The sequence below is a fragment of the Monodelphis domestica genome, chromosome 2 (assembly GCF_027887165.1).
Source record: "Monodelphis domestica isolate mMonDom1 chromosome 2, mMonDom1.pri, whole genome shotgun sequence".
NCBI lineage: Eukaryota > Metazoa > Chordata > Mammalia > Didelphimorphia > Didelphidae > Monodelphis > Monodelphis domestica.
The window spans coordinates 496,566,967-496,589,323 of NC_077228.1; the positions used below are offsets into that span (position 1 = coordinate 496,566,967).

Sequence of the window (22,357 nt, forward strand, 5' to 3'; positions counted from 1 at the left end):
CCTTTCCTACCTCTACTCCCCCTGCCATCTCCTCCTATTTCCACAGGGGCTTTTCCTGCTTTCCAGCTTGGCCAAATTTAGGAAGTACTGGAGTAACCAGGCACTGAGTGGAAATAAAGAGAAGGGTGTGTGTGTGTGTGTGTGTGTGTGTGGTGGGAGGTGGTGTCAGAGGCATAAGGGGACTGGTAAAGGGAAGGATTTCTCCCTCCCATTAGTGGTAACCTGAGCCTAGAACCTGCTGATCTCCGGGGTATAAATAATCCCCTAGTGAACTGGCAGACACCCTGGGAAGGGGGTAGTGTTTAATGCCAAGATCACACACACACACTTTCCCAGTCACAGGCCAAGGAAGGAGGCAGGTGAAGTGGGCAAAAAGACCTTTATTTACAGGAAGGGGAGATGGGAATTCCAGCATCCAGGGGTCCCAGCTTTAATTGACAGGGAAGAACAGCATTATGTCTTCTTCTGCTGTCGACCTATATAGGTAGGAAGATTAAGAAATAGATCTGTACCCAAGCTCTTGCTTTGAGTCTGTTCAGAGGAATAATCTTTCTTTGGTTATTTCCTCCCCCAAGAACTCCTGGGAAGATAGCACCTTAGAACATCTACCTTCTGTGCTCCTCTGTCCCCCTAATAAAACTGCCCTCTACCTCCTAGGATCTGTTCTCTGGACACTTATATTTCCTAGGGATCTGTGTGGAAGTAATGTCATCAGAGAGATTAGGCAGGAAACCAAGCGTATGGACTGGAAAATGCAGAAGGCGAGAGTTTGCTCATCTATGAGATCATGGAATAAGGGATAGATAACCCCTACATTCCATTGGTATAGCCCTGCAATGACAAGATGTCTAAAGGAAGCACATTAGCTGAACTGTCTGTGAATGATTTACTGAAGGACATGGATTGAGTTCCAAAGGATAAGAAGAAATGACTGGGTTTTGATCTGTACAGTTGAAGAGAGATCACAAAACCATCAAAGGCTCAATGTGTACAGAAAGTACTTCACCACTTGGTTAGCCACTCAAAACCATCTTTGGAAAGAGCATGGCTCCGCAAATTTGTTGGAATTTCCCGAGTCAGCCACTTACTGAATTTAATGTAGGAAGAACTAACCCCGAAATGTCCCCTCCTCCCTCCAACATAGTGGTCACTCACGTAATTCATTGTTGTGGGTCACTGCTCGAGCTGCCCGAGCCCGAGGTCCTTGCTGTGTGAAATGGTATCCAAATCGTACTATAGATGGACAGTGCTCCAGCATGGCAGCCATCTCCATCTCTACAGCATCACCTGGCCAGTGACGCTGGAAGGTTGAGGGCAGGGGCAGGGGTCATTGACATGGAGGGAATAGAGGCCCTTCTGATCACTGACTATCACCCCACAGTTACTGGCATCCCTGAGAGGTCAGGAGTAAGGGTGTTCCAGAGCTGGGATTGTCAAGGGTGCCATCTTGATTCTTTAGGGTTTGGGAAAGAGGAGATATCTAGGAGGACGGTATTAACCTGGTTATCCACCCTTAACTCAGTAAGTGTGGAATTCTCCCGAACAGCCTTTAGCACAGCCATGAGCCCTGTACTACTGATGAAGTTGGATTCAATGTTGAGGCTCTGAAGGCTCCTATTCTCCCGCAACATCTCAGCTATAGCCTGAAAGACAGGAACATGGGGCTAAGTGAGCAAACGTCACTGGGAGCAGAAAGAATGAGGAGCAAGTGGAAAACAAGTCTCTGGGAGGGATTTTGGGGGACAACAAGGCCAGAGTGGAGCTGAGTGAGACAAAATGAGAGGAAAAAAGGGAACAGTATAGTTCTTGAGGAGAGAGGGATTTTGTGAACTATCTGGCTCATAGACTCAGACTGAGCTGGAAGGCACCTTAGAGGTCATGAATCCTTTCATTGCTAGGACCTGGGTTAGTTCCCAGGCTGGGGAGAAACATGCCATTCTGGGAAGAGAATAGGTTGGTGCTTGTGTGATCTTGTTACCTTTTCAACTGTAAAATAGGGGGGAATGGAGTGGAGTTGGACTAGAGAACCTCTGAGTTCCTTCTAACCATATAAGTTTATGATTTCATGTATTTTGGGGTTAAAAAGAATGGGAGACCAGACAGAGTTAAGGGAAAAGGAATCCAGGGGCAGGGTAGGGGGTAGACTAAGGAGCATTCTTGGGGGTTCAAGCTGAGGTGAGAGGAATGTAATTAGGATAAGCCCCCAGGACTCACGTTGGCTACAGGGTCACCACTTCGAGTAGCTACTAGGCTGAACCTCCGGACATAGGTATTCCTCTTCATTGCCTGGCACAGCTCAGTAATAATGGGTGCTGCGATGTCCTATCAGTCAGAAAAGAAATATTCAGGTTTCTCTCCACAATGAGGCCTTCCCTTGGAATGAATCATTTCCTTGGGGGTGGGGTCAAATCCAGCACCTGCATATTATTGAGGTTCACCTCCTCCAGCCCTTGATCATTGCTCTGAACCCTCCTCAATGTCTCCTCAATGTCTGTAGGGTTTGGTGGTTCATCTGGTACTGGCTTGTATTTGTCAGGCTGTACCACACCTAGAAGGGGTGGAGAGGAGGGAGGAATCCCCCATGTTCCCCTGTCCCTGCTATCCTACTATTCCTGAGGGCCCTTATGCCCACCCCTCTGCCCTCATTGCAGTAGCCCCCTGGTTTTCATGCCAAGCCTTTAGCATACACTTACTGCTGATGCCTTCAGTGTTGCAGATTTCTCCACTGCAGATGGCATCGTAGTACTGTTTGTTACTCATCAGTGTGTACATCCCCAGAATGGCTAGGGAATAGTAATGGGAACACATGAGAAAAGGAGGAGGAGTGATAACAATCCACCTCCCACAATAAGTTTGGGGACAGGGGAGGGGAAGAAGATGTGGCCTCAGCCTAGCTGGGACTGATAACTCCTCCAGTGATTAGCCCAGGACGTTTTGTAGCCCTTTGCAAACATCCCCCTGTCCCACACCCCATTAATTCAATGTATTCTTCTTTCCCCACATGCCTCATGACCAATCCCACCTTTTGACACCAGGTTGCCCACCTGCAATGTCACACATTTCAGCATCTGTGGCCTTGGCCAATGCCTCCTCTAATTCAGGTTCCAAAGTGATCTGTTCTGCCGCAGGGATTTCCCTCTTAGGTTGGATGAATGGTTTCCCTGGCAGGAGGATGGAAGTCAGCAAAGGGAAACATTTTTTCTAGCCTATAACCTTGGTTTCTTGCCTGCCCTCATCCTCCCTACCCAAGCTCCTGCATTACCTAGGTTCTCTGTAAATCTGGATAGCACAAGATCTGGGTCTCCTATCAGCCTGGGTATTGGCAATGCCTAAACTCTGGTTAGTACAGAGGAGTGAATGCCTAGGGTCTAGACTGTCAAGATACATGGGACTTGGAACTGAGAGGAAAGATGGCTTTCCTGGGGAAAATGGAAGACTTAGAGAATAGCATCTCTGGGTCTCTATGGCAATAAGACAGAGGAATTCAAGGTCTGGATGTTGGGATTTCTCTTCCTCCAACCCCCAGTGGAGTAGTACTTCACAGAACTCAAGAAATATGGAATGGCTGGACTACAGGGTTTGCAAATGGGAATGATGGGCCTGAGGGAGAGGGGGGAAAAAGGGAGTTGTGAATGATATGGAATAAAATAATAGGGTGAGAGGCCAAGTGGCCCACTAAGGTTCCTGTACCCTTCTTCTCTCCTGTGAAGGGCACCAGGTCATCTCGCTCCTTAGTCTCCAAGGCTTGCCGTTCCAGGTGCTGCATCAGGGCTTCCCGGTCCAGGGGCCCCGTAGGGCTCTTCTTTGTCTGGTCACGTTGCCTTAGCCCAGCTGGCAGGAGCATGTTCTTGGGAGGGGGTAGGAGTAGGGGGAAGTACCAGCTCAGACTCCCCACTCCCCAATTTGGGACACCCTTAGGGTTCTCTGAAGCCTCTTCAGATCCCCCTTCTGACCCCCTTGGACTCTGGGATTCCCTGGTCCCACCTCCCTAGAGGATGAAGGATGTTCTTCAGGTCCCCACTCTAGACCATCTTCCCATCCAATGGCCTTACTTCAGGGTCCATTTCCTGTAGCTCGGCGTCCAGCTGCTCCAGCTCCTCGGGGCTCAGGCTTCTCAGGATCTCATCTTCATCAATGTCCCTATACTTTTCCAGTTCTTTCCGGTAGGATGACATGGTGTTCCACAGAGCCTGGGAAACATGGGGACATTGTTGGACCCACAAGAGGTGATGAGCCTTCAGGGAGAGGCAGGATGCTGGGGGGAGGCAGGAGGCAGGAAGAAGTGGGATGGGTTCAGCAGGAGAGATCTTCCTTTGCCTTCCCTGCTTCTCCAGCTTCCATTAGCCCAGATGAGGATCCCTAATATTCAGGCTACTACCCTATGGGAAGCCCTGGCAGCAGTGCACACCCAGCCCACACCCTCGCCCGCCCGTCAGCACCTCTCCTGCCCCTCTCCCCCCCAACACAGCTGCCTGGGGCCATTGCCAACATCTCTTGGGCCCCTGCCTAGTCCCTATGGAAGGGGGGGGGAAGCTTCGGGGAAATTCCCCCTCCCCCTCTCAGTCAATCCAGCCTTTCCTTAAGACTGGCCAGGGAGAGCCTGGAGGGCTTGGGAATGGCAAGCCGGAGCCAGCTGCTCCTCTTTCCCCCGCAATGGGGGGAGGCTTGGGGGCGCCCGAAGCACAGGTCCTGTGCCTTTGAAGCGTATGAGCCCTCAGAGAGCGGACAGGGACCCCTCCAGGCGGACAGGGCAAGGAAGCCGAGGCCAGAGGGTCGCCTGCCCTTAGCGGAAGGTGACACTGGCCGTCTTTGGGGGTGAGGGAGGAATGGCTTCGTGCCTTATCATTTGGGGTCGGGTTCTTCCAGAAACACCAGGTGGGGGCCTAAAGGCGGGGAGGGGAGACGCGCCCATCTCCACACGCCTGCACTTGTGTAGACCACCCAGACCCTCAGTGGTGGAGACACCGGGGGCTGGAAAGGCAGCCTGGGTGACAGATGGTGTGCCACAGACACTGAGCCCCCGGCTCCCTGGGGCTCTCCCACCCCTCCCGGATCCCGGCCAGGCTCCCCCCCACCCCGCGGATCCTAGCCGCCCCCTCCCCTCTCACCTCCCCTTCTGTCGGTCTGTCTGCTCTGCCTGGGCACTGGCCGGGCGGCAGGAGGAGCCCTGTGCTGGGGGAGGGGGCAAGGGGAGCGGTGAGCTCAGCATTTTATTATTTTGGTTCTGGCCAGGTGGGGGGTGGGGGTGGGAGATCGCATGTACACCCCCACACACCCGCCCGCCCCCAGACCCCCTAGTGGCCAGTACGGGCCATGACAACTGCTCTGGCTGTTCTGGGCACCTGGACTGCTGCAGTCCTGGCTGGCTCCTTTAGGACATGCCGGGCACGGAGGGCACGGTGGCATAAGAATGAGGTGGCCCCTGCCTTCGACAAGGCCGCCCCGGATGTAAACTATGTGTAGATTATGGATTGTGCTGGATCAGAAAAATGCAAAGAGGATGCTGGATGGCCCAGTGGATGGAGCCCGGAGCCTGGAGTCGGGAGGTCCTGGGTTCAAATGTGGCCTCAGACCCTTCCTGGCTGTGTGAGCCTGGGCAGGTCACTTCACCCCCTTGGCCTAGCCCTTCCCACTCTTCTGCCTGGGAGCCAGCATCTCTCCTCCACTCCACAGAAGGCAGGGCACACGGGAGTTTTCCAATTTTTATTAGATTAAAAAATACAGACGGGCCCCAGGCAGGTGGCTCGGGGCGAGAGGGAAGGAGGAGGAACACGAGAGGAAGAGGCGAGGTGACGCGGGGCACACGCGGGGTCTCCGAGGACGGCCGTCCTTTCACTTGATGATGATTTTCTGGCGGAGAGCCCGGGGCCCGGGCCCAGGGAGGGGCTCGGGGGGCGGCGGGCCGGGGCCCAGGGCGGAGGCGGCGGGCGGCAGTCCGTGGGCCGTGATGTACTTCTTGTAGGCTTCGCGGATGATCTTGAAGGCTCTCGCCGTGGCGTAGGGGATATCTGTGACGGGATCTCGGTACAGGGCCGGACGATGGGTGACGGGGCAGACCTCACGCACGGGGATCTTGGGGGGCTTTCCCCTAGGAAAACACTCCTCGAACGTGGCGTCATCGCTGAAGGTGATAAACGTGCGTGAGCACCGCGCGGGGGGCAGCACCGGCCCCGCTCCAGAGTGGGGAGCCACAGCCGACACCACAGGGGTGGGCTCAAGCCTGACGGAGAGGAGAGACACAAAGAGGAAGACGATGAGGAGGAGGCGGAGAGGGAGAATGGAGGACCCAACCATAAGGGACAGACACCGAAAATGGCCGGGGGAAGGAGGGGAGTGGAAAGGGAGCGAGAGGGTGGGCCGGGGACAGGACCCAGGCGGGACTATCCCACTCACCCCTCCACGTCCACGTTCTCCTCCTTGGGCCCAGGCTCGGCCAACAGGGGCACCGTCATGGAATGGTAGGTGATCACTGGCCCCGGACATTTACGCTTCTTATGAACCTGCTTCTTCTTGTCTGCCTCCAGCCGCTCATAGTTCTCTGGGAGACGAAGGGAAAGTCAGACCCTCCCTGCTGAAGCGCACCTGGCCAGCTGCCCGCAGCCTCCCCCACATCATCCCCAGCCCTCAGAGCCTCCTCTTGGGGATACACCGCAGCCGTGTCATTCACACAGTCCCGAGGCTCCCCATCGGCACCCTAAACCTCCTGTCTCCTTCCCTGGGTCTTTCCAATTTCTCTCTGCTGCCCCCCAGGCTCCCTACTGACCCAGGGAACGCAGGTTGAGCTCCTCCGTGATCTTGGCTTCCCTGAGGAGCTCCTCTTGGGTCAGTGGTCGCTCACAGTGCGGGCCCTTCCGTCTCCTCGACTGGCCCTGACGCTCCTGAACCCGGAGGAATGTCTGGCGAGTGTGCTCAGCTGTAGACTGGCGCATTGACTTCCGGCCTGGATAGACAGAGAGAGAAGGGGAGACATCTTGTCACTCAGGACCACCTCCTCCAAGAAGCCCACCCACTCACATTCACTCAGCTCCTTTCCCCAAAGCAACAAATTCCCAACAACACCTTTTTTAAACTCCTTACTTTCCATCTTAGACTTAATATTGGTTCAAGGCAGAAGATCGGTAAAGGCTAAGCAATGGGAGTTAAGTGACTTGCCCAGAGTCACACAGTTGGGAAGTGTCTGAAGTCACATTTGAACCCAGGATCCCCCAATCTCCAGGCCTGGCTCTCCATCCACTGAGTCACCTAGCTTCCCTACACCGCCACTATCCCCCTTTTATCTACTTTTTAAACTCTGGCTCTGCTACTTTCTACCCATGAGGCCTCAGGCAAATCACCAAACTTTGGTGAACCTCAGTTTCCGCATGTACAAAATGGAGGAGTTGAGCTAGATCATCTTTTTCTCCTCCAAATCCTCTCATCATCCTACTCTTGATTAGCTATGAAGGCAGAGAAGAAATACAGAATGATCACCTCCACAGAATTAACAGGCAGCCTGCAAACACTGGTTTTCCAGGAACAAAATATTTATTTTCCTAATTCTGCTGTGATGCAGCTAATCCTAATCTCAAATAAATTTCCATTCTCTGAGCACAAGGAAATGTGTGCCAGAGGGATGCTGAGAGCCAGAAGAAAGTCTGGAATGAAATATTTACTGTGTTTAGTTCACAAGTGGCTCACCCAAAGGAAGAGCCGGCTAGAAGGTATTTACTCTACTGACAAATCTTTGCTTATAAATCAGGCTTTGGCTCCCTAGTGGAAGAAACTAAGTCTCTTCTTCACTTGTTCTTTTTTAAACTCTTATCTTCTGTCTTAAAATCAATACTAAGTATCAGTTCTAAGGCAGAAGAGTGGTCAGGGCTAGGTAATAGGGATGAAGTGACTTGTCCAGGGTCACATAGCTAGGAAGTGTGAGGCTAGATTTGAACCTGGACCTCCTGCCTCCAGGTCTGGCTCTCTATTCCCTGTGCCACCCCATTGCCCCTTTTACTTGTTCTTTATTGTGTACTCACAAGGACACCTTGTACATGTAAGTACCAAGTTAACCCTGGGTGTATTTTTGGTTCCACTGCAACCCTTTAAATCTATTTCTGAATGGTGGTGGAGGAGTAGATGGTAGGCTCTTCCAGGACTGAGATGCACTAAGACAGCCTCCCCATCCTTTCCAAACAGTCCGTCCCAGCCCCCCCCACTCACTGTCCAGGCCATCATCCTGCAGCTCCAAGGGTAGCAGTGTCTTCTCCTCCCGTGTCTTCTGGGAGCTGCCCGCTGGGGTGCTTACTTTTCGAGGCCTCAAGCTCTTGATAGGCTCCTGGGGGCAGGTTGGGATCAGAGACCAGGGGCTGAGGGATAAGGAGAAGGAACAAGAACCTGGGGCCTACAGAAGGGAGCCCAAAGACTGAGGGAGTTGAGTTGGAATAGGAAAAACCTAGAAGATTGGGGAAAGCCAACAGGAGCCACTAGAATCCGGGGAAGCCGGGGCTAGGGCAGTCCCTCCCCGAACCCAGGGTCCCCACTTCACCTTATAGGCCTTGGTGACTACACGACGCTTTCTTCTGGGTTCATCTCCATCCCCATCACTTGCGGGCTCATCTCCTTCGTCAATGTCAAAATCAGAGTCAACTTCATCCTCTGTGTCTGACTGGTCCCCCTGATATTCATCATCACCAGATTCCTGGAGGAAGAAGAAAATGAGAATTTGGTCAACACCGAACGTGGTCACTCATGAGTTAGGGATATCTCTTCTTCAGTGGCTAGAGTTCTAGGCCTAGAGTCTGAAGGATCTGAGTTCAAATCCAGCCTCAGATTAGCTGCATATCCCTGGACAAGTCACTTAACCTTGACTGCCTCAGTTTCCTCAACTATAAAACGAGGATAACAATAGCACCTACAATGCAGGGTTGTTTTGAGGATCAAATGAGAGACTACCTGTAAAACCTGCTATATAGTAAGTCCATGATCATGCTAAGTACTAGCTATTGTTATGATTATGATCATTTCTCTTCCACCAAGAAGATTACCTAGACAGAATCCACTGGGTGTTCCCCCATCCCCACTTCCAACAATGAGGACTTCTAATTCTGCCTCCAACAATTATTATTTGTGACTTTGGATGAGCTAAATTTCTTCAAGTCTTGGTTATGTGGATGCTGATATCTATCCTGGCTACCCCATAAGGATGAAATAAAATGATGGATAAGGACATGCTTTAGAGATATTAAAATTCTGGGAGCAGCTGGATGGCTCAGTGGATTGAGAGCTGGGCCTAGAGATGGGAGGTCCTGGGTTTGAATTGGTCTTAAGACACTTCCTAGCTGTATGACCCTGAGCAAATCACCTAACCCCCATTGCCTAGCCCTTACCACCCCTATGCCTTGGAACCAATACACAGTATTAATTCCAAAACAGAAGGGTTTAAAGGGTTAAAAAAAAAAAGAAATATTAAAATTCTTCCAGGCATTATCCACCTGCCCTTTTTTTAAACCTTTGCCCTTCTACCTTAGAACCAATACTAAGTATCTATTCCTAAGCAAAAGAGGAGTAACGGCTAGGCAGTGGGGGTTAAGTGATTTGCCCAGGGTCACACAGCTAGTCTGAGGCCACATTTGAACCCAGGACCTCCTGTTTCCAGACCTCTATCCACTGAAACACCTTCCTGCCCCATTTTTCTTTTTTTTTGGAAAGAACATTGTACTTAGAATCCAAGACCAGGGCTTTTGAGTCCAAGGCCTCCTTCTTTAATAACTGAATAGTGTGACCCTGGACAAGCTGTTTAGTCTCTGAGCATTCTAACTTCCTCATCTATAAAATGAGCTAGATGGCTTAGAAGACCTATTTCCACTCTAATTCCAAGATTTTTCCCTCTTCTAAACTTCCATAGCTATTAGTATCTCCCTTACATACTCAGCATATTCTACCTTGCATTCATGTTCATTATATATGTGTGTGTGTGTGTGTGTGTGTGTAAAAACATAATTGTGTCTTTATATGTATACACACAAATATATTTTGACTGATGAAATTCCCCAAGAGACCACACTCAATAGTGCCTTGCAGAGAAGGAAAGTAATGAATGCTGGAGGGGATGTGGCAAAGTAGGGACACTAATTCATTGCTGGTGGAGTTGTGAATTGATCCAACCATTCTGGAGGGCAATTTGGAACTATGCCCAAAGGGCGACAAAAGAATATCTACCCTTTGACCCAGCCATAGCACTGCTGGGTCTGTACCCCAAAGAGATAATGGACACAAAGACTTGTACAAAAATATTCATAGCTGCGCTCTTTGTGGTGGCCCAAAACTGGAAAACGAGGGGATGCCCATCAACTGGGGAATGGCTGAGCAAATTGTGGTATATGTTGGTGATGGAATACTATTGTGCTAAAAGGAATAATAAAGTGGAGAAGTTCCATGGAGACTGGAACAACCTCCAGGAAGTGATGCAGAGCGAGAGGAGCAGAACCAGGAAAACATTGTACACAGAGACTAATACACTGTGGTATAATCGAACGTAATGGACTTCTCCATTAGGGGCGGTGTAATGTCCCTGAACAACTTGCAGGGATCCAGGAGAAAAAAACACCATTCATAAGCAAAGGATAAACTATGGGAGTGGAAACACCGAGGAAAAGCAACTGCCTGAATACAGAGGTTGAGGGGACATGACAGAGGAGAGACTCTAAATGAACACTCTAGTGCAAATACTATCAACAAAGCAATGGGTTCAAATCAAGAAAACATCTAATGCCCAGTGGACTTACGCGTCGGCTATGGGGGGTGGGGGGGAGGAAAAGAAAATGATCTTTAACGAATAATGCTTGGAAATGATCAAATAAAATATATTTAAAAAAAAAAAATAGTGCCTTGCAGAGTGTTTGTACATGACAGGTTCTGAATGCTTGCCAGACGATCACTGTCAACAGACATTTATTAGGCACCTAATAAGCTCATGGGATTAAGATGAATAAGACATGGTCTAATAAAGGATTTTATAGTCTGGGTAAGGAGGCAGCATATCATAATAATAGCTCATGACAACAGAGGCCTTTTTCACAAAGGTTTACAAAGCAGTTTACATGCACTTTCTTCTTTGATCCTAAAAACAATGTGGTGAGATGGGGAACACAAGTGTGACCACTTTACAAATAAGGAGACTGAGGCTTAGTAAATTTAAGCAATGCATCTAAGCTCATCCTGCTAATAAGTAGAAAAGCTGAGACTTGGGGGTTTGAAGACCTGGACTTCTTCTAGTATATCACATTGCCTATGAAGAATGATTAATAATGAAAAAATCACCTTTTATAAGTGCTTAAGAAAGAGATATGGACAAAAAGCATTAAGATTTCAGAGAGGGCACAATCGTTAAGAATGGAAGTAACTGGGAATGGCTTCCTAGAGGAAGTGAAACCCAACAAAGAAATAAGAAGAGGAAGAAAGGGCTCCAGGTACTGGGCTGGCAAAGGTAAAAGCAAGAATGACTTGTATAATTATGGGACAAATGATTTGACTAATCTGACTGAAAGGATCCAGGTAGGGGAAAATAAGGATAGAAAGTTTGTTAAGAATATATTGTAGAGGGGGCAGCTGGGTAGCTCAGTGGATTGAGAGCCAGGCCTAGAGATGGGAGGTCCTAGGTTCAAATCTGGCCTCAGCCACTTCCTAGCTGTGTGACCCTGGGCAAGTCACTTGACCCCCATTGCCTAGGCCTTACCACTCTTCTGCCTTGGAGCCAATACACAGTATTGACTCTAAGAAGGAAGGTAAGGGTTTAAAAAAAAAAAAAAGAATATATTGTAGAGCGTCGGCTATGGGGGGGTGGAGGGGAGGAAAAGAAAATGATCTATGTCTTTAATGAATAATGCTTGGAAATGATCAAATAAAATATATTTTTAAAAAAAAATATATTGTAGAGGGGGCAGCTGAGTGGCTCAGTGGATTAAGAACCAGGCCTAGAGATGGGAGGTCCTAGGTTCAAATCTGGCCTCAGACACTTCCCAGCTGTGTGACCCTGGGCAAGTCACTTGACCCCCATTGCCTAGCCCTTACCACTCTTCTGCCTTGGAGCCAATATATTGTAGAGGGGGCAGCTGGGTGGCTCAGTGGATTGAGAACCAGGCTTAGAGACCAGAGGTCCTAGGTTCAAATCTGGCCTCAGACACTTCCCAGCTGTGTGACCCTGGGCAAGTCACTTGACCCCCATTGCCTAGCCCTTACCACTCTTCTGCCTAGGAACCAATACACAGTATTGATTCCAAGATGAAAGGTAAAGATTAAAAAAAAAAGGAATATATTGTAGAGAGTCTTGAATGCCAGCCTAAGAAATATATTTTTTACCCTGAAAATAACAGGAAACATTTGAAAGTTTTTGACCAGAAGGTAGGGTTTGGGAATATGAAAAATTGTTTTAGGATTAAATTTAAGATTAAACTCATTGTGCTTATAGGGTAATCTGGGAAAGAGGTTAGACTACAGAAAAGAAAAACCAGTTAAGAGACTACAGCAATAAAGGGACAGAAACCCAAGTTAATTCATGAAAGCCTAGACCAAAAAAGTGTGAATGGAATGAAACCGGATAAGATTTAGTGACTGATTAGATATGGGAAGAAGTCCATGATGAATACAAGGTTCTGAGCCTATGGGAGAGAATAGTGATAATAATGATTGAAATGCAAGTCTGGAAGAGGAAATGGATTTAGAGGAAAGATTACAAGTTCAATATCAGACATGTCTCTATGGGTCAGTGAATAATAGTAGGGAATAAGGTAGGATGACCTTGAGAAAGTCACAGATTTTTTAAACTAGAGTCATGTTAGAATTAGAAGAAAACCTAGAACTTCATAGTCTAGTGGGGTCAAACTCAAATAGAAACGGAGACCAACAAGCTACCTGCTGGTACATATTGACCTGGAAAACCACATATTAACATCATCTGTGTTTTGCTGCATTTTTATTTTGTCAAATATTTCCAAATTACATTTTTAAAAAACTCTTATCTTAAAACTTAGAACCAATATTGTGCATTGGCTCCAAGGCAGAGGGGCAGTAAGGGGTAGGCAATGGGGCTTAAGTGACTTATCCAGGATCACACAGGCTAAGGAATAAGAAGCCAAATTTGAATTTAGGACTTCCTATCTCTAGGCTTGGCTCTCAATCCACCAAGCCCCTTAGCTGTCCTAGCAATTACAATTTAATCTGGTTTGGACAGAATTTGAGCATGTCTGATACCGCTGATTTAGACTAATCTTTACCCAATGCTGAAATCCCTCTAAAATATCCTCAGCATGTGGATATCCTTCTAGACTATTCTAAAGATAGGAAACTCACTTCTTCACAAGGTAGTCTATCCTTTTTTAATATAACTTTAATTGGTAAAAAGAATTCTTATACTGCACTAAAATTTGCCTCCTGCAACTTCCTAGTTTTTCCCTTTGGAACAAAATACAACAGGTTCTGTCTCTCTTTCATATGACAGATGTTTAAATATCTGAAGTCAATGCCCTCCTGTAGGAAGATTTTCCAGGCTGAACAAACCCATTCCTTCCACTGATGCTCATGAGATATGGTGTTCATGGTATACATGACATACTTCAATGGACCTGTTCCCATTTGTCAGTGTCTCTTAAATGTGATTCTCAAAACGGAACCCGATGTTCCTGAGGACAGTGATGACGACGATGAAGAATGACTCCTACAGACTGCTATGAGATTATCACCTCCCTCCCTCTGGATACTCTCTTTAATGCCACCTAAAATCAAATTAGGTTTTTTTGGCAGCCATAACTCAATGATGATTTGCACTGACTTTTCAGTGAATGAAATAGGGATGACTATTGGGATAAAGTCCAAGAGTTAGGCTCAAAAAAATCAACTGCACAAAAACAGGATGGGGAAGAGTGGTTATATAATAGTTCATGTAAAAAAAGAGTGGGGGTTTCTATGAATGTGAGGCTAAATTTGAGTCAATAGTGTAATGTGGCAGCCAATAAAGCTGACACCATTTGATGATCACTTGAGAGGCACAGGGTCTAGAAAACAATAAGTTCCACTGCAGCCTGCTCAAGTTGGGTCAGGTAAGGAGTTCATGTTCAGTCAGGTGTAGTTGAGAAGAACACTGACAAGATGCAGATCATAAACAGAGGAGCAAGCAGGAGGGTGGCAAGACTATAAAACATGCTCAACATCAATCAATGGAAAGAAGTGGGATGGTTAGCCTAGAGGAGACTAATGGAGACATGGTAACTGCCTTCAAGTACATGAAAGACTCTCAGAAGAGAAATTAGATTTGTTTGGCTTTGTTCCAAAGGGCATGAAATAGGAGCAATGAATGCAAAGTACATTAAAGCAGATTAATGTTCAGTACAAAGAAATACTTCCTAACACTCAGAACTGACCTAGTACTGAAATGTGCTTAGGTAGAAGTACTGAGTTCCCCACCACTGGAGGTATTCAATGATCAGAAGGCTGAACAAGCACTTGTTGGAAATACTGTGGGGAGGGGCTTACCACTTGGGTAAAGTTGGACTAGATGAATGCCAAGATTCCTTTCTAAATGTGATACTGTGAAACCTTCTGGATGTGTTTAAGAGGAACTGTTGTTTCATGTGAACTCTCCCATTCTGTACTCATAAAGTTGAAGTTTTAACCCAAGTGCTGTATTTTACATTTATTTCTATTAAATTTCATGATACATCCATAGGCCAAAAGTTTTGAACCCTATATAGGTCATTCAAAACTTTCTCTCAGCTTAATGTTATTTATAAATTTGATAATATACTATCTGTACCTTAATCTACATATTTGATGAAAAATATTTAGTAGAAAGAACCTGCTAGCAATTATTATTATGCCAGACTGCCTTCATTTTTAGGTTGTGGGAGTTAAATGACTTTTCCAGGGTCACACAGTTTGGAAGTACCAAGGTCACATTTGAACCTAGGACCTCCTGTCTTTAAGCCTGGCTCTCAATCCAATGAGCCACCTAGTCGCCCCCCATACATAGAATTCTAAGATGAAAGAAGGTAAGTATTGTTTTTATCCCTATTTTACAGATGAGGAATTGAAGGCAAGTAATCATTTAGGCTGGATTTGAACTCAAGTCTTCCTGACTCTAGGCCCACTACACAATCAACTGCCTCTTGTTCTTAGTAATTCCAATCACTTGTTCTCATGCAAATTACACGTTCAGGGTGATCACCACTTCCTAAGTGTTCACAAACTAATTGTTTAATAATCTCCAAACCAAACCCTTCTTCAATCAACTAGTGGCTAAGAACATTCCCCTGGAAGTTAAAAAAAAAAGAAGACGACTGAACTGGGCAAGTCATTTAACCTCTTAGAGCCTCAGTTTCCTTTCTGTAAAAGGGAGATAATACTAGTATCTACTTTCTAGGACTGTTGTGAGATTTAAATGATTAGACATTTGTAAAATGCTTCATAAGTGCTAGTTACTAATTAACATTTTGGAACCTCAGTTTCCTCATTTGTAAAATGGTAAGGATAATAGCATTTATGTCATAGGACTAGGTGAGACTCAAATGAAATATTTGTGAAGAGTATAATATTTGCACAGTGCCTACCGTAGTAAGAGCTATATAAATGTTAGCTATTACAATAACTACTATGCATAAAGCGCTTTGCAATCTTTAATATTCACTATTATTTCTCTGGGAATAAACGATGATGACGGACAGCATTTGTGTAACCGTTTAAGATTTTAAAAGCGCTTTACAAATATTTTCTCATTTTATTCCCATAACAACCCTGAGATGTAGGTGCCATCGTGAAACATTTATAAGGCGCTCGGTAAACGGTGGCTATTATCATTCTCCACTCGACTGTACAGATGAGGAAACTGAGGCAGGTGGAGAAGTGACTTGCCCAGGGCAACATAGCCAGTGAGTGTAAGAGGAACTCAGGCCTAGCCGATAGCTCGGAACCGTGGAGGACCCCAAAATACCAATCTTGCCCTCCCCTCCCGATAACTACTCAGGGGGAAACAGGAAGTGGGGGGGCATCCCTCAGCGCCCCCCCCCGCCCCTTTTCCAGACCCTTCCGCGCAGCCCCGCCCCCTCCCCGGGCCCAGATCTTGCCTCAGTGAACCCCCCATAAGTGGTTTGGTAGAACTCATCTTCCTCCTCTGCCTCCAAGAGCCCAGACAATCGATTCCCTGCGGTCTTCCGGGGTGCTCGGCCCCCGGCCAAGCTCATCCCTTCTCCGGCCGCAGCCGTCACCGGCGGCAGCCCCCGGCTCGCTCGGCGCTCGGCGCTTTCCGCCTGCCCAGCTTCGCCGCCGGAAAGGGGAAATCGTCACAGACAGAAACAACTGAGCACCGAGCACTCACTCACTCCTCCCCTCCCCACTTCTGGGCCCCTCCCCTTCCTTGCCAGAACCTCGATGGCCCCGCCCCCCACTTTCTAGGGCCGTCCACTTCTGGCTCAACAGCTTTTAGTTCTCGTCAATTTCCCGCAAGCTTCTACTTGAAAGGCGTCAGAGGTCTGAGCCCAAACTGTCTTTGGGCGGTGGCATTAGAACTGGAAGGCCATGTCATTCAGCTTCATTTTAAAGAACAGAAACAGTCACCCAGCAAATTAATGGCAGGAAGGAACTAGAACCAGTTCTTTTCACTTCAAGGCTAAGGCCCTTTTTAAGACACAGGACTTCTTCCTTTGCCAATCCTACTCTCGCTAGGCTTTCAGGTTGTCTTCACCTTCAAAAACAAGGAATCGGATAACCTTCTTAAGGACTGACTTGTCAACAAAGCTATTAAAATGATGTGTGGATTATGTCAGTATGTTTATGTGAAATGATGTGTTAAGAACAACACAAGAATGATTATATGTGTGTATATGTTATATACATTTATACATATATATACTGAGGATGACAACAGCACCTTTCTCATAGGACTGGTGTGGGACTCAAATGAAATAATATTGGTGAAGGCCTTATTACACAGTACCTGCCACATAGTAAGCACTATACTGTAAAAATGTTAGCTATAATTATATAGGAGACATCTTTTGTTTGTTACAACTCCTCTGGAAATACATGATAGATAAATAGCATTTATATAACACTTTAAGGTTTGACCTATACCAAATAGAATAGCTGTTGTTCATCCACTGAATGTGTGTGTGTTTACTCCTTGCCTTTTGTTTTAGGATCAATTCTAAGGACTAGGGAATGGGGTTAAGTGACATGATCAGGATCACATAGCTAGGAAGTAGCCCGAGGCCAGATCTGAACCTAGGTCTTCCAGACTCTCTATCAACTTCATATAGCTTTCCTTCAACTTTTGTTTTAAAAAAGAACCAATAACATCAGGGGTGCTCATGGTAGAGTTAAATGAAGAAGATTTTCACAAAGTTATCAGCCTTACTCTCTCTTCCAGTGTCATCAAAGTCCAGAAGCAAGGCAAAGTTTTTGGTGATGGCCCAGGCCGCAGTGAATGCCTTGTTAACTTTGATGTCTGACCAAGCTCAAAGCACATCATAGTACCTACTTCATCTGCCTTCATGGCCATTGGAACAAATTATTTTTATCTGCTGATTCTGATGGGGGGAAGTTTTCAGTGCTTGGGGTAGTTGTCTTGAGGCCTGTCAGTTACCCTCCACCTAGTTTGACCCATTTGCCAGACTGTGGTCACTGCTCATGCTATAGCTTTGTCAACATGGAATCTAGAAACCCCAAACTTGTAGCCTAGTACGATCTGATGAACCCCAAGTTTTAGGACTAGATTGTAAATAGAAGACCCCAAAATTTGTACTTGTTCACTGTTTCTGTGAGAATCTACTTTGAAAGGAATCTCAGGATAACAGTTCCTAGTTAGGTGGGACTAAGCTAAGTACCCTTTTTGTCTTAGTCTTCACTATTGTATCAGAGATCCTTTCCCAAGAAGACCCACACTTGGGCAGCTACCATCCTCTAGAATCCATTTTAAGCAACCCCTTCCCTTACACCCTAGCCTCTAGCTATGATTCCTTTCCCAAGCTTGATTGTATTCTATCAGTATAGTTTGAACACTCCCACTTTCTTTGTAGCTATGGTGATGTCAATCATCTTTCCCTGCCCCTGGATCTCCCCAAATGGTATAGAGATTCCCCAAATTATTTTGTTTCTTGGAGTTGTCAATCTAGCACGAGTTGGCTCTTCCAGGGTTCAATGTCCAGAGCATCCCAAGTTCAAACACTTTGTGTGGTTGTTAGTGAGCAGCTCTGCGTAGAGGCCTACTATTACACTGAGCCCCCTTTCCTTGATTAAAGAGTATTTTTCTGACTATTTACTAGTTCTGTGTTTTTCCCAAGTCAACAGCTTCTTGGGGACACAGTTGGGTGACAGGTTGACACCAAAGGTGAATGAGCAGGCTCAAAAAGAACTTGGCAAGCCCTCTTTGAATGCCCCATCTACCCCAAATAATAAATATTATATACACACATAGTTAATCCCAATTTGTGGTTTAGGCAAAAGTTAATTTATTAGAAAGGTTAAAGTAACATAGCAGTTTATAGAGTATAGTGTTTGTGGATATACTGGCATAAAGCGTATAGGCCCAGTTTATTCTTGGTTCTGATTGATTCAATCAAACAATATTCTTAATTTTAAAAAGCAATTACTTTTAAGTAGGCAAGGTAGTCAATGGAGTTTGACCCTTATATATGTTAATAAAGATCAAAAGGGAATTGCACAGAACCATAGTTTTAGAGATAGAAGAGATACCACAGTAGACAATCTAGTATAACCTGTAAGGGGTAACTAGTTAAGAGTTTAATACTATATTTTTTTCCCTGTTGATTTGCTTCCAGTTTGTAAGTTTAAAATATTGTGAGAGAAAAAATTAATTCTTAAACTTCTTGCATCTTTTTTGCCCCTGTTCTTAATCTAGACACTCTAAACTGTTCTAGTATTCTGGAAGGTGTTTCTCTAGTAGAAGTCTATGTGTATAATAATAATAGTATTTATATAGCATTTTAAACTGACAACAAGGAATCTAGAAACCCCAGACTTGTAGCCTAGTAAGATCTGATGAACCCTAAGTTTTAGGACTAGCTTCTAAATTGAAGACCCAAAGTTTGTAATCGTTCCCTGTTCCTGTGAGAATCCACCCTGAACGGAATCTCAGGTTAACTGGTTCCTAGTTAGGTAGGACTAAGCATATGCTAAATCCCCTTTTTGTTTTAGTTAGTCTTCACTATTGTATCTGAGACCCTTTCCCAAGAAGACCCACACCTGGGCAGGACCATTCTTTCAGTTGTAAGAAGCTTCTTCCCTTAGATCTCTAGTTATGATTCTTTTTCCAGGCTTGATTGTATGCTGTCAGTATAGTTTGAATACTCCCGTTTTCTTTGTAGCTTGTGACAAGGAAATCACTTTAAAAGACTGATATATATTAATTTAAGGTCGCCAAGGAATTCAGCTATGTAATTCCTAAATGAAAACTCAAGTCAGCAGTCAACCTTTTATAGAGTTTAATTACAAACAGGAGGAAGAAAGGAATTAGAGAGAGAGAGAGAGAGAGAGAGAGAGAGAGAGAGAGAGAGAGAGAGCGAAAGGGGAGAGAAGGGAATAGGGCTTAAATACCCCTTCTGTTTAGGCTGGGCCAAAAGGCCCAAGCCCTTAGATAGCTGGGGCAAAGAAAGGAGATCAGTCCTATTACACACGTGACCAAAATGGAGAAACAGTCTCAGGGGCCTCCACCTCCAGCTTCCTTCAGAGCCAACTCTCAAAGCACCACCTCTCAGACCAAAAACCTCTCCAACCAACCCCCTCAGTCCTCAGACCCTTCTATCTTTAAGGAAACCATCCAAGTTCCCTCCCCTCAGTTCTCACATCTACCAATCACTGTCCATGTCTTCCCTGTGCCAATGATGGCTCTAGCTTAACCCAGGACTGCTCAGAGGTCTGTGGCTTTGCACATGTCTGTTGAAGGTCATATTCTCAATAATTAAATCTTGATCCTTTGCTGCAGCCCTTCCTAAATCCTGTTAGGACTGAGTGGGGTGGAAATTGTATTTTCCAAGACCTGGTTCTGTCATTCCAAGTATCTCTATTGTATCAATTCTAAAATCAATCATGACTCAAAGAAATTCCTGTTCTATGCTTAAGCATGGGTCAAAGCCCTTTCCAGTGTTCAGCAAAAGGTTTCTGTCCTAAAGTAATCTTAAGAAGGGAGGAGGAGGAACCTCCTATGCCAAAGGGGTTCATATTCCAATAGAGTTCCCACTATCAGTAGGAAATTTTTCAAGTATGAAATTTCCCAATGGTGAAATTTCCAACATTTATAAGTCTAAGAAATTTTAAGGTTTACAAGCTATAGCAATTCCAATCATCTTTCCCTGCCCCTGAATTTCCCCCAAATGATACCATAAGTCTCCCAAATTCTTTTGTTCATTGGAATTGCCCAATCTAGGGCCCTTATCTTTCTCAGAGGTCGGTGTCCAGAGCGACCAGAGTTCAATCCTCAGATTGCCTAGGCATGTGGTGCACAGCTCTGTGTAGAGGCCTACTATCACACTGAACCTCTTTCCCTTGATTAAAGAGTGATTTTTCTGACTATTTAATAGTTCTGTGTTTTGGTTTTTTTTTTTCTAAGTCAACAAAGCTTTGGAAAACACTTTGGGGCTCTTCAACTATATCAAACTGTCTCTCATGTGATTGGGATTCTCTCCATTATTCTTTGAGACACCATGCCATTTCCCCTTTTCTAGTGGAAATGTAGATTGGTCCCTTTTCCCACTTCCTAAAGAGTGCAAAGCCAAACTGCCCTACCCTTAGCCCCACACCCTGCCACATCATCGTGTGTTCCCATGTGCTATGCCAGGAATGTTGCTGGGGAAGATCAGGGATATGACTCAAACCGAGAGCTCCAAAGAAGGGGGTGGGGGGGGGTAGGGGTTGCCTGGATAAGCAACATACCGCCTCAGCATGAGTCAAGATTGAGGAGGCATCCCTCATTAGGTCCTTCTCCATTTCCTGATCCCTCTTATTTCATTATGAATATATTATTATTCTAAACTGTGGTCCTTTCTCTAATACAAAGAAAAATCAAGATTTTCTAGGCCAGAATGAAGTTGGAAGACAGAGTTCTTCAGGAGATCTGAACTTTGTCATCCAAATCCCATTCCCTTCTTTATCCAGATATATTGCTGAGGGTGACTGGTTTCCTTCATGTGGCTAAATGTTGGTCATATTTTGGTTAGATTCATGGATATCTATCCAACTTTAATTTAGTCTCAGCTTTATTCTCAAAACTGCTGGACACAGAAGTGAGAGTGAAAAGGACCCTAAGCTTTTGGGAGAACCCTAGGTGCTGGGAGAATTTTCACAGGAATGCAGGAAACATTTTCAAAATCTCCAACATTCATAGCAACTCATAAATTCATATCTATCTCCCTCCTTTTATAGATGAAATAATAGAACCAACAAAGGTTATGGGCAACTAGGTAGCTCAGTGGATAGAGTGCTGGGCCTAGAGTTAGGAAGATCTGAATTCAAATCCATTCAATCCTCAGATTCTTACCAGCTGTTTGACCCTTGGCATATCACTTAGCCATGTTGGACTCAGTTTCCTCCTCTATAAAGATGAGCTGGAGAAGGGAATGGCAAACCACTCCAATATCTACCAAGAAAATCACAAACGGGATCATGAAGAGTCAGATACAAATCAACAAGAAGTCGAACCAAAAAGTTAAATAACTTGGTCAAGGCCACACAGCTAGTTCAGATCTTTCCTGATTCTAAATTCAATGAGTTGTTTTTTTCTAATGTAGCAAACTATTCTCGCTCTTCTCCCCTTTGTACAGCTTGGGTTGGGAAACCCAATATGGGGGGTAGGGGGGAGGAACACAAACAAAACTATAGTACAGTAGGTGGCAGCAGAGATCAATTACAATATAGGTTCTTGACTTGGAGGCATCAGACAATAAAGTTCATGAGGTGCATATATGTTTGGGGAGGGATTAATGGGATGCCATTAATCATCCAGCCCTGACATTCTTTCCCCAAGTAAAAATTAAAGGATTGAAACATAGTGGAGATAGGACTGATCTTGAATATATTTCATCAGGTTTTCTGTTAAGAAGCTCCTGAAAGAGGTATGACAGCTTCCAAATGAGCCCAATCGAAGTAGATGGAATGAATGAGTGCACGAAAAGATAAACGTGACCGCTATCAGAGGAGGGTGGAGACCTTTTGGACAAGGACCTCAGGGCTCCTCCGATGTGCGGCTCTTGGAATTTGACCTGTGTCCTAACTCAAAGTTTCTAGACTAGCCGTGAATTCTCTTGCAAAGGGCTCTTTCCCTCCATCGGTGACCTTTGACACAGAACACCAACAGGATCCTCAGTTTACTAGCCCATTCCAGAGC

General features: G+C 45.8%; 2 protein-coding genes across 2 annotated transcripts; both read right to left on the reverse strand.

The window, feature by feature from the left end:
* Window positions 1-362: 362 nt before the first annotated feature.
* TMOD4 (tropomodulin 4) lies at window positions 363-5,291 on the reverse strand. Its single transcript, XM_001371262.3, has 10 exons — window positions 5,109-5,291; window positions 4,053-4,190; window positions 3,691-3,847; window positions 3,045-3,161; window positions 2,694-2,783; window positions 2,418-2,548; window positions 2,215-2,322; window positions 1,500-1,643; window positions 1,156-1,300; window positions 363-476 (listed from the first exon to the last, which is right to left on the reverse strand). Exons 2-10 carry the CDS (start codon window positions 4,173-4,175, stop codon window positions 454-456), a joined length of 1,038 nt encoding a protein of 345 aa, XP_001371299.1. The 5' UTR covers window positions 4,176-4,190; window positions 5,109-5,291; the 3' UTR covers window positions 363-453.
* Window positions 5,292-5,688: 397 nt separating this feature from the next.
* Window positions 5,689-16,351, reverse strand: VPS72 (vacuolar protein sorting 72 homolog). Its single transcript, XM_001366446.3, has 6 exons — window positions 16,086-16,351; window positions 8,519-8,671; window positions 8,194-8,308; window positions 6,764-6,940; window positions 6,394-6,538; window positions 5,689-6,220 (listed from the first exon to the last, which is right to left on the reverse strand). Exons 1-6 carry the CDS (start codon window positions 16,200-16,202, stop codon window positions 5,833-5,835), a joined length of 1,095 nt encoding a protein of 364 aa, XP_001366483.1. The 5' UTR covers window positions 16,203-16,351; the 3' UTR covers window positions 5,689-5,832.
* Between the last annotated feature and the right edge of the window lie 6,006 nt (window positions 16,352-22,357).

Coding starts and splice junctions, on each gene's coding strand:
- TMOD4 (XM_001371262.3), bottom strand. CDS start 4,175: ATGTCATCCTACCGGAAAGAACTGGAAAAGTATAGGGACATTGATGAA. Junction 2,323..2,417: donor TGAACCTCAATAATATGCAG/GTGCTGGATTTG, acceptor TCTGACTGATAG/GACATCGCAGCACCCATTAT. Junction 1,301..1,499: donor AGTTAAGGGTGGATAACCAG/GTTAATACCGTC, acceptor TCAACCTTCCAG/CGTCACTGGCCAGGTGATGC.
- VPS72 (XM_001366446.3), bottom strand. CDS start 16,202: ATGAGCTTGGCCGGGGGCCGAGCACCCCGGAAGACCGCAGGGAATCGA. Junction 8,672..16,085: donor CTTATGGGGGGTTCACTGAG/GCAAGATCTGGG, acceptor TTCTTCCTCCAG/GAATCTGGTGATGATGAATA. Junction 8,309..8,518: donor TAGTCACCAAGGCCTATAAG/GTGAAGTGGGGA, acceptor ACCTGCCCCCAG/GAGCCTATCAAGAGCTTGAG.